General features: G+C 48.8%; 1 protein-coding gene across 1 annotated transcript; it reads right to left on the reverse strand.

Moving 5' to 3' along the window:
* Positions 1-1871: 1871 nt before the first annotated feature.
* LOC119164723 (chitinase-3-like protein 1) lies at positions 1872-4709 on the reverse strand. The gene is made up of 3 exons (XM_037416935.2): positions 4394-4709; positions 3683-3811; positions 1872-3159 (listed from the first exon to the last, which is right to left on the reverse strand). Exons 1-3 carry the CDS (start codon positions 4577-4579, stop codon positions 2128-2130), a joined length of 1347 nt encoding a protein of 448 aa, XP_037272832.1. The 5' UTR covers positions 4580-4709; the 3' UTR covers positions 1872-2127.
* Positions 4710-11962: the final 7253 nt, after the last annotated feature.

The following is an 11962-nucleotide window of genomic DNA, read 5'->3' on the forward strand; positions in this document are numbered from 1 at the left end:
CACTGCGAGCCATTGTGGACTCAAAAGTAAATTTATGATACAAATGTACACTGCTCACAGAATGAAGCTCCTCAAGTCAGGGCTCCACCATCCTTGCATTATGCCACACAGGCCTAACACTGGCTCATATACTTGTGTTAGAGCCAACATCCCTGTTACTAGCTCTGCAACATGACATAGTTATCACGAGCAGTTAATTGAACATACCACTTGTAATACATCTCTAACGTAGTGTGTCATTTTGTGAGCACAGTTCATTATGTGCAAATACGTATAGTGCTTTCTTTTTCCATGTAATGAGCTTTTGTTTATGCATTGGAATTGTCTTTCTAGGTGGAGTATCAAGGATAATTAGTTTGCTAGAGATATATAGTAAACACTCGTTAATTTTGATTTCACAGGAATAAGAAACTGCCCGAATGAACCTAATTGCAAATTATTGAAAATATCAAGAAAATAATAAATGTCTTTCAACAGTGCACTTTCATTTTTTATGTATACACAAATTCAGTAATATTTTGCATAAGAACAGTGCAAAAGCCACAACTTTACTCATTTGCCAATTTGTTCACGACGTGAACACTGGTCATGATCCCTGTGTATTAATCTGAAATGTGCAATGAACCCATAGCATTCAACATACAAACAACGGGATTGCGGATGACTGCCACTCCATCATAACGCCCAGCCCGCAGCCATTGCAGCTGTCGATGAATGCCGTTCTTATTTGTTTACTTCGCACATTCGTGACACCCAGCACAAAATTGAATGTAATCCGAATCAACCTGGTTGTGGCCAAATATTACCAAATGAACGAGAGTTCGATGTCATTAAAGAATGCATATGCTGGCCAGGGTCAGAGAACATGTCCAGGTTTTCCAAATTAATGAGCATTTAATTGATGAACTCTGTGTTGCCCTTTACGTAATACCAAATAGTTGGAGATCTGGACTACAGCAGTAATGCTGATAGCTGTACTTCGTGATGTTTCGTCTAGTCGCAATATATTGGTAACAGACTTGGTAAGTAACAATGTTGGTAAGTATTCTGAAAGGCAGGGGCATGCAAACAGGTACACAAGAAATAATTTGGTGGTCCATATTTGCATGCCCTGTCTTTTAATATTGCACATAGGTTTTGATGTTACATAGCACTTAGTATCAAAGTAAAAAAAGGTGATGTGTTGAGTTTCATGTCACTGTCAAAACTTTACATGCACAATCAAGTAAATATAGTTCGTTACTGTATTGAAATGTTTGGACTCGATAAGTATGGCGAGCTTGCTAGGGAAATCGCGCATGCATAGACCCTGGCACTACTTTTTCACTGCTAGCTGATTATGGCATAGTGAGCTTTGAATAGAATTCAATGATATTTTTGAAACGTCCAATATTATGCGCCCATTGAGAAACGAAGCAGGTCAGCAGTTGAGAAGGTGACGCGATGCCCACGTGGCCCGATTACGCTATCGCGAACATCCCTTGAAGGCAAAGCTTAAGCGTCCTCTACTCATCTTCTTCTTCACTCTTCTCCATTTTCCGGAATTGGTGACCATGTTAAAGAAATATTGGGTCTTTTGTGCTGAATAAAAATTTTATGCAATTGATAATCGACGACATAATGGTTGGTGCACAAAAATTAAAATTTGTAAGCATGGCTGGAATTACATCATCTGTTCTCGGAACTTGTATCTGAAAGGGTTTGTACTTGTAAGCAATTCGTTACCCGCATCATAATGACAATGTTTCAAATGGCCACTGTCAACTAGATCTCTTGGATATTACGTAATCACCCCACCCCCACCCCCCCAAAAAATGACCTCTGATATACAACATAAAGGCATCCGCGATGCCAAATACATTTATGAGACGTCCTTGAGCATGCACAGCATGCATTTATTCATTGTGCTGCGCACGGACGTGGGGACATGCGCTAGAATGAAGCTAGGACCATGATGATGACCCGCGACAGAAACCACAACCGTGATTTGCCTAGCGAGCATAGGTGGTTAAAAATGGCGAGGCTTAGAGGCCGTTCCGAACGTACAAGAAATTGAGTCCTTGTCTCGGAGGTCTGAATGCGACGAAAGATGACGGTGATACACGAGTAGAGGGTGAGCTGGCGCCGTTAGTCGAGTTTAAACACAGTCTGGAAGTTCTGGTAAATGGTCTGCACGAGAACGTTCGGCGAGCCGCAGTCCCCCCGGTAGTCGTCGCTGGACACGTCCCAGACCATCATGCCCGCTAAGGACCGGTTGCGCACGTACTCCGCCTTGGCCATCAAGCTTTGCTGGTCCTCGTAGGCGACCCACTGGTCGTCCGAGTACGCGTACGGGCACTCGGCGACGTCGTCCCACGCGCGCGTCCAGTTCTCGAACACGAGCCGCCTGCAGATCTCGAAGTAGCTGAGCACTCCCGGACAACGCGTGAAGAGACCCGGGATTCCTTCAGATCGGCCCGCGAGTAGCACGGAGCCCGGCTTGTGATCCGCCTTCTCGTCGAGCGTGTACGAAGCCCCGTCTAGAGAGACGCTCACGATGAGCTTGTGCACGGGGACGCCGCTGGCCAGCGCGCGCTGCACGGCGGTGTCGAAGTCCGTCGTCACGTTCAGGGCCGACCGGCTCCGCATCGGGCTGGGAAAGTCTGCAAACACTTCGCTGCGGAAGCCGTGCGCCACGACGACCGCGTAGTCGACGTACGAGCAGATCTTGCCCCCCAGCAGCGGCTGGTTGAAGACGTCCGTCTCCGGCTCGAACACCACGATGAGCGTGAGGCCGTGGCGCTCGAAGTGCACCCACAACTTCTGAAGCAGCACGATGATGCCGCGTCGGTCTTCGCCGGGCGAGCCGCTCGTGAACATTCGGTGGATGACGAGTCCGTCGAAGCCGTTGCCGAGCGTCCAGCGAAGCACAGCGCTGCAGAACTGCACCGTCGCGTGCATCGACTCAGCGGCGTAGCGGAACAGGCCATTGTTCACCTCGTATTCGCCGACGCTGACGAGAATCTTAAGCGCGGGTCGCTCTTTCTTTAGCCGCACCATTTCGCGGTACAAGTTCGGATGGGTGATCTTGTGCGTGTAGTCGTAGTGTAACATGTCATCGGACCAGTCGGCGGAGCCGGACAGCGGGAACACGACGTGCGAGCACAAGTTCGAAGGCACCTGCGCAAGGTTTGGGGAAGATAAAAGTTCAGAATTCTATAAGCCGCGGACCGCATTATCCGGTGTGCGCATGATATGGCTCTGTCATAATGCACGGGATTCCTATTATTACGGAAAACCTGCTTCTCTCAGCGGTTCCTGCACGTCTCACTGTCAGGCCAAAGCTGTTCGGTCGTTCGCTCTTACTGAAAGGGAACGTTCACACAACTTCACCTTCAAGTGCTTCAGTCTCCTGCGAAATATATAAAGTATACGAGAATCGATGCAGAAGTTGCGGCTTTTACTTCTGAGGTGGTACGAGTTTGACACGAGATCACCATGTGAGCAGTCAACTGCATGTAGCCTTCAGCTTGATCTGTATCTTGCCCTCACTTTCGCGAAGCCATTAAACCTAGGGTCAATTATCGCTTGTTTCTTTTTTTTTTCAGAAAAATTCGCATACTTTTTTTTTCCACACTGCATGGCGAAAGACGGAGACAGACATTGATTGGTGCGCTTATCACGCTATCGCATTATTGCATACCTGTTCCAATGTGTAAGTCATAGGCGGGGGCCGCTGAAAACTGGTGGAATTGACCATGCACATGATCAAAGGTCTGTCCGGTCCATCGTAGGCTTGTCGGCTTAGTCGTGTCTTAGGACGCATGTCAACCTGCAAGTTGCGAAGTATAAGCTCTGAAGTGTAAAAGACACAAGTGAAACACTGCGGCGCAGGGGTGAATAAATGAAACGTGTGGGGGTAAGATCAACTTTGCAACCAAACCTTGCTGGTCAAGAGCACGCACCCCTAGCCCTCCTGCAAATGTTCGATCATAGGTTATGCCACTACAGTGGCTTACTCAGCGAGTTTCTCGGTGCGAGGATGACACTGCGTAGCAACTATCAAAGTGCACTGCAACCATACACGATTGCGATGTTTGAGCGGCTGTCTAGCCAAAAGCTAACAGCACTAAAGAAAATGCTTTGTGAAACTGACCCCATATTCCGTAGGAATTACGACTCAGCGTTTGCGGAAGATGAGAGGCCGCCTAAATCTCACTCGAAGCACGTGCTGTGCACGACACTAGACGTACACCGCGCTCAAAACGCTGGTTATGGGGGACACATGAGCGTGCGAACGGTGACCTTCCCAGCACTGCGGCTTGTGCGAACCATCACAGAGGGCTGCGCAGTAACGTCAAAGGCGATATCTCAATGCGCGGAGGTAAGCCAGGAAGGTAGTTTGTATGCGTACCTGGTAGGGCTTTTCTCGGCGCAGCGTGGTGAGTAATATCCCCGGCAGGACGAAGATGAACACGACGACAAAGATGAGACAAGCGCTGGCCGTGTGCACCAGGGCGCTGTTGATGAACGGGTCGCCGAGGTCCACGGCCGGCTGGCTTTCCCGCTGCCCGACCAGCGTGGTCTCCTCGTTCTCCATGCTGCCACGGGGCCTAAGCCTCACCAGCACAGCAGCCGGTTACAGCCACCGGCCATCTTGCGAGCACGGGGCACCAGGGTGCGCGATGGCGATGTCTGTGACCGTGGTTGTTATAGCTGTTGTCTTCTGGCCATGGCTCACACCCAATGCAAGGAAATGGTCAGGTAGTGTGAGGATGTCTCCTACAAGTTCTATAGGGTAGCATATATATGTAGGTGCTATAGAGCTGTCAGACACCCATAGTGACGTATTCAGGAATCTTTAAAACAGGTCACCTCTCGCAGCTACACCCCCGCCTGAAGACTTAAAAGTCCCATGAGTGAAGTACCTCCTTATCCTGACTTGGGGCTGGGCAGGAGGATGAAGTCGAGTGACAGTGTTATGAAGCGTGTTATACACATGGGAGATAAATTTCGGGAGAGCCACGTGCCCCGTTACTCCCTGGCTAAGCTCCTGGAGAAATCGCATAGCCTTTCCGCTCTTGCTATACACAGACATGTTCCAGATCTTGTTGCCAACCGACACGATTGAACCCTTCAGGGGCGCGATCCCGTAACTAACACAATCGCGGTGAACATTTTTGGGCACTCGCATTTCGTTGTCAATTTCGCACTTCGAGCATCACCTATTCACTCATTACTAGCACCTCACATTCTGCAGCGCCACTCGCGATGTGTGCGCAGCCTTGGGCGTCGGCAGGGGAGCTCAAACGGGGCACTTACGCCCCTCAAGCGACATCAACACTTTCCCCTTACCCAAGCTACATCAGTGATGTTCCCCTCCCTCAGCTGCGATGCAACATGGATTTGCATACCCAAGACTAAATCCTGCCGACGGCCATGGGCACAGTCCTTGTTTGGTTTCTGAAATCCCGCAGTGGATGTTCGCTCCACAGATTGTCGCGAAAAAGCAGGCTTGTTTTTGCATGCATGAGCGAAGAGATCAATTCACATTTCGAGCGTCATGTATTTCCTGCGCTAAATGAAGCACGATCCTTTGCGAGTGGTTCTTAGCGACATTCTGACAATAATGATGATGTTCCTGGGACGATTGGCGCCCACCCACTCAGGGGCAACATGCAATGACACCCGCCACGCAAGTGTAGATGATACGGTGCTCGGCTGCAGACCTGAAGGTCGCATAATGAAATCTAGGCCGCGGCGACCGCTTTTCTGCGAAATACCACAGTTATATTTAAGTGCAGTTTAAATAACACCAGATGGTCAAAATCATACTGGAGCCCTCCACTACGTCGCCTGCCGTAATCATATCGTGGGTTTGACAGGTGCAACGCCCAACAATTATAATACGACACACACAATGACGCGTGATCACGACTTCGTGTCAAAGCTAAAATTTCCACAGTCTCTGTTGCGACGCAGGGTATTTGTTATCTATACCCGAAACAGTTGCATTTGCCTGAAGAAAAATAACTAAATGATAAATTATTCATCTCCCGTCATAGCGCGTCCTTCAATGGTATAGTATGCCATAGCGGACAAATGTTCTTGTTCACTAATTAGCTGTGGCGAACACCCACTGTGGGGGATTGACCGAAAATTACTACTGATTGAAGAACAAAAAGAAGAAGAAGAAGAAGAAGACGCACCGCCGCAGGCTGGAGGATACCGCCGCAACGACAATAGGGAGATACGTCCCGACACACGTCTTGTGTGCCAAACGACGACGCGATGCGCAAAAGTCCGACGGCGTCGGCCAGGCCGTCATTGCGCCAGGGCGGCCGCAACACGCCTTTAGCGACGCCGAGTCCTCCGAGCGAGAACAGAGAGGAGCGACCCAGCATCCTCAGCCTGTTCTTCGTTGTTCTGCTCACTTTCTCGTTCATCACTGCACTCGTCACGGCACTCTTCTTCGGTGGGTATAGTAGACGCTACACAGGGGTGTAGGCAAGATTTCCTCATTACGAAGGGCAAAGTTCAACCTTCTTCCCTCACTCTTGTTGGTAGAGTTGAAAAGGCAACATATGGTTCACAGTTAATGAATAAAAAAGACGCTGCAGGTCCATGAATTAAGCTCCATTGACGATAAAGAATGTTTATTTTTTTTAACCATATGCGCGCTGTGTATACGCTCTGTAGACGGTATTGCGCAGAGACGTTTCGCTCCTGGGCTTCAACCATGGGGACGACGGCGAGCCTGGACGACAACGATCCGACATCGTGAGGTCCCAAGAGGCTTCGATTCTGAAAATAGAAGTGAAGCAGAGAAGTGCTTTCCGCAATGGCCTGAATATAGTCTCTGGCTCTACGGGAGTAACGATAGAAAGTAAACGGCTCTATAGGAATGCAACATATAAGGGGCCTTTGATCACCATTTGGTCAGCAACTTGCGTTGCTCGTTAGGCAATGACTGAACACGCTCAACTGAGCAACAAATGGAGAAAAAGCAGCCGCGGCGGTCTTTAGTGCTTCAGGTGCTCGCCTGCTGACGCGCCCGTCGCGGTACCGAATCCCGGACGCGGCGACCCAATTTTCGACGGTGGCCAAAATGCTTGAAGCCTGTGTATTATACAATTAGGGGCATGTTAAAAAAGGTCGACATTTCCAGAGCTCTCCACTCTATAAGGCGACCCTCATAATCATATTGTGGTTTCGGGACGTCAAACCTTAGCAACTATTATGAAAAAAAAATACTTTGCCCCCTCCCCAAACCCTGCCCAGGTGTTCAGGAAGCATGTCACTTTTTTATTACATTTTTGTTGTTAGTGGTGGTGGTCTTATATTACACAACATAATGAACTATGTAAGAAAATTTTCAAGAGGGATAATCAGAAGGCAAGCTGTTTTCGGTATCCAGTAGGCCGTTCTTTTCGTCACATTAAAGGAGTGCCAAGAACAGCAATGAGTGCGATAACGGAAAAAAAAAGAGGGGGGGGGGGGTATCGTGTTGGGAACTAAAATGTTTTGCATGCATTATAAAGTAAGGCCTGGGTGAGCGCCAGAGAAGTTTGTTTAGGCCCGCATTAGTTTTCAGCTGCGCGGTGTTTTTTTTTTTTTCAGAGTCCCGTAAATATTTGCAGAGCTGCGCACATATATTCGACATATAATCTTTTTTTTTCCTTTCGGCAGCATACGCCCACGAAATCGAACAACGACCGCTTCCCACTGCGCCACCAGCAAACGCGTCAACGCAGTCAACGGGTGTCCCACGTCCTCCTACAGCTCCGCCCACTGTCGCCAAACCCGGCGCAAGAAAAGCCACCCAGCCGCGGGAGACTTCCAGAAGGCCGTCTAAGAGGACGAAGAAACGCCGCCGGCGCAAGAGGCCGGCGACGGTTTCCCATACGCCGCCGCCGTCGTCGTCCGAGGAAGCGGAAGATGTGACGACGACTGCGGAGATGGGGCACGACAGGTTCACCGAAGGCGTTGGGCCGCCAGAGGTCGACAGCGCGGAAGCGAACGCAACGCGCTCCCCGCCGGAGACCGCGTCTCCCGTTAGCCAACAAGACCCGAGAGACGAAACGGGGCTGTGGGAATCGTCCAGTACCGACGGGACGACGACGCTAGATGAGCTGACCAACGACGAAGCGACGGACACCACGAATACTCCCTCACCTGGCGCAGACACGCCATTCACAACGTTCGATGAGTGGACAGAAGAAAGTCGCGAGCTGGCCACGTCCGCTGGAGATCCGACGGACCATACGAGCAGTCGTTGGACGTTCACTGAGGAATCCGTAAGTGATACAGGCACAGTCAGGCATGACGTCAACGAAGCAAACGTCACGACGCAAGCAACATCGTTCGAGGAATCGACGGAGCCGTACGAGGAGCCTGGTGCCACTGGTCTTGACGAGGAGACCTGACTGCAGGTGCAAGAGGGCAGCGCCGCGACAAGGTCGACGGTGAACTGAACGCTTTCTGCCTGGAGCAACGAATCCATAACTGTTTTGCCAAACGAACGTTAGCGATGTTAACGATGGTTTAGGTATTATTCAGTGTTTTACAATTTTGCATTCTAAATAGCATCGATAAACAGAGCAAAAAGATACTATCGCTTTTTTTTCCGCACAGCGAAATGAGTGTTTAGGTTACATTAAACTTCGTAACTAAGCTACACATTTGCTTGTTACTCGTGCCAATTGCATTGTAAGTCCATTAAACAAAAGCAAATCCACGAAATTTAAATCGCCAGTTGCGATATGTAGTAATAGGAAAGACGACTCTAAACGTATATAAATATTCAAAATCATTTCTAGTGCCGAGTAGCAAGACATAAAACCGGTCCATACACCTTCAAGTGAAAGCGGTGGCTTCAGTCTATTTCGGTAGTTGCGAGTTAGATTACGCTATAAAGTGAACGTTAATGGAACACTTTCGTTGCGCTGAACCATGACTTCTTACATATTTTTTTTCGAGGGCTTCGATCTAAGCTCATCCATTAGTAATTCCCAATCGATCTACATCATTGTCTGCTTTATCACGAGAACATTAAGCTTAATTGAAGTATATACTTTATGGAAGTGAAGCCGACGAACCTCAGGTGTTCCTATTTCAATTTATATCAACGCAGAAATACCAGTGCCGAAACAAACCTTGACATCTACTCCGAAGGAGTACGCCAGAGGTAACAGCAACAAGGGACTTTCCGTATACACTTCCAGCCGCGCAAAATTAACGTCTCGCGAATTTGGGACAATGATTCTGTGGGTACCGTGTGTATTCTGTGCTTGTTGAAACTTGTCGAAAGGAGTCCACAAACCCAAACTTTGACCTATCGTGTTGTGAAAGCTAGCTTCTCTGCAACAAGACAAATGCTGAGGTGAAGCCTGCTTCTAGGCATCTTTTTTTTTTTTTTTTTTTTGTACAGTATGCATAGGCAGATGACTCGGAATTCATTTTGACCGCCCGCAATCACATAAACTGCACACGGGCGTTTTTATATGCCTCCCACCTAACTGAATCATCCGAAGCCGGGAGTTTAATTCAAAGCCTCGTGTTCAGTAGCGCGAAGCCAAGTACACCGCCACAGATGTGACTGTAGTGTGGGAACGATAGTAAGGCAATGGCAATGCGTGTGCCACTCGCCGATGATAGCCGCGTCAGCTAGTTGATTCGAGGATCGAAGTCCACGCATGTGAAACAATACGTTAGCGGCCACTGCGCATGAGCGCCAGATGCTGGGGTATAAATTCAGGGAGCAGCAACTGAGGTCGTGGTCCGGGCCAGATTATATCGACTTCGACATATCTTACGACAGACACAATTTTTGCCTTTGTTGTCTATTCAGCATGCACCTCGATTATGACTTCTGAGACGTCAAGGATTGGCTTACGAATGCTGAAATAGGAGATGCATCCAAAACGTCTCAAATGTGCAGTCCCTCTGTCAAAGACAAGGTCAAGGGCGCTTCTAGTTATCGTTGTAGGGCCAACTTCCAACCATGTTTGTTCAGATCCCAGTGACACCTAAACGAAATGGAGAAACCACTGTTTTTGATGTCCTATGTGTTCACATCGACATCGCGAGGCTATATTAAGTCCTATGCTATACTACATTGCATGTCACTGCGTTACACGTACCTTTCCTATTGCAAAACTATTACTATGCATCTACGAGAGCACGCCTATCTCACACCCAGGCGCCTTCGGCGGTGTACTCTCGCTCCCAGAGACGTCAAAATTTGTTTTGAGCTGCCAAGGCGTGCCTCGCTAGCATGGCAAGCAGAGGCTCTGGGACTTTGAATTGCGAAAAGGCGCCTGTTCACGCTGCGCCCACTTATAAGATGTCGTCTGGGTACCACTGCACCGTCTTCAAATGCAACAACCAGCGCAACCGATTGCTGAGCACTGCCTGTGAAGTTCACACCGCATCGTCGGAATCGTGACAGTGCGGTGTTTTCACTTTTCACCGATTTCCATCCGCAACAAAAAGCGCCGAGCTTCGTCGCCAATGGATAAATGCCGTGAACGGAAAAGACGTGCGAGCCTATAGTAAATATGCACGAGTAAGCACACTTACTGCGTGTATTCACGCGCGACGCTAACCACTGCGCTTCCAAGAAGTCGTCTGGGCACTACTGCACCGTCTTCTTATACGAAAACGACCAGCGCAAGAGTAAGATATTACTCACCGCTGTCTGTGAAGATCACAACACAATGCGGCCATCGTGCCGGTGCGGTGTTTCACGATTGCACAGATTTCCATCCGCAACGAAAAACGCCGAGCTCCGCCGCCTGTGTATATAATCGCAATCATCAGGAAAAAGTACGAGCACAGTAAAAGCGTACGGGTAAGTGTACTTATTGCGTTTATTCAAGCACGACGCCACCAGTTCCACTTTACAGCAGCGATTTGCGCGCAGTATGCCTGTACTATGCGGCACCAAATCATTGCCGTATACTCTTTCGCAGGCCGCATGCCAATGATAATATATATTACGACTCACGCGTGGATGTGCTTACCGGGCACGTTTAGTACAATTGTAACGGCGTACTATCGCGTTGAAAAGATACGCGAACGGCGCGGAAAGCACGTCTTTCTAATCAGTCGAACTGCGGCATGCCTTGACTGTCACTAGGCGAATATGTGCTTCCGGCCGGCGTCACCGTAGCATTTCAAAATCTTGTTCTGGCTGGTACTTTCGCACCGCGTGTGTGTTCCGAGTGCCCGGCATGACTGGAAAATGGCAAACACATGCAGTGAATGAGCGCAAGTTGGAGCGAGATTCTAGCGCTATACGCTGACGCCGACTTACAGCAAATACTCTACATTGCCACAGCTAAGCCACGCCGTAATTCGACTGAGTTGAAAAAAACAGTTTCCGCTGTTCGCGTTTTTTTTTTTTTCAATCGCGATAGTACGTACCAGATAAGTTGCTTCCGCAGCCTGCACTGCACGTGCTGTAGACATTCCGGATTGTCGAGAAAGGTCTCCTCAACAGTACGTTATGTTGAGCTAGTTGGTACATATTAAGTTGAAATACGTGGCGCAAGGTTGCCAATGAGAAGAACGAGAGGAGACAGACTCGTTCTTCTCATTGGCAACCTTGCGCCACGTATTTAAACTTAAAGGTCTCATCTACGTTTCACACTAAATGAGCACCGAATTCCAGAAGAGCAAGAGCGCGAAACATGCTTACAGACGGACTCGGGTTGTGTAGTTTCGCGTTTGATTTGCGGATCATCTGCTCCCGTGGCAGTGCATGGGTCTTGCTTCGCCGCGCTTGCAACAGATGGCGCGACGTGCTTTTCAATATGGAAGCACGCACTGAGCTCACTGTGTTCTGGTGCATAGAGTTTATAAGCGTCAGTTTGGTAAACTTTTCATATGCATACATCTAGAAATTACTTAATCGACAGAGGCCAGGACATCTTTTATCATTCACAAATCGCAGGGAAGGAGACGGTGCGCCAAGATATGT

Source organism: Rhipicephalus microplus, chromosome 1, assembly GCF_043290135.1.
Source record: "Rhipicephalus microplus isolate Deutch F79 chromosome 1, USDA_Rmic, whole genome shotgun sequence".
Classification (NCBI taxonomy): Eukaryota; Metazoa; Arthropoda; class Arachnida; order Ixodida; family Ixodidae; genus Rhipicephalus; species Rhipicephalus microplus.

Coding starts and splice junctions, on each gene's coding strand:
- LOC119164723 (XM_037416935.2), bottom strand. CDS start 4,579: ATGGAGAACGAGGAGACCACGCTGGTCGGGCAGCGGGAAAGCCAGCCG. Junction 3,812..4,393: donor GCCGAGAAAAGCCCTACCAG/GTACGCATACAA, acceptor CGCAACTTGCAG/GTTGACATGCGTCCTAAGAC. Junction 3,160..3,682: donor TGACTTACACATTGGAACAG/GTATGCAATAAT, acceptor AACCTTGCGCAG/GTGCCTTCGAACTTGTGCTC.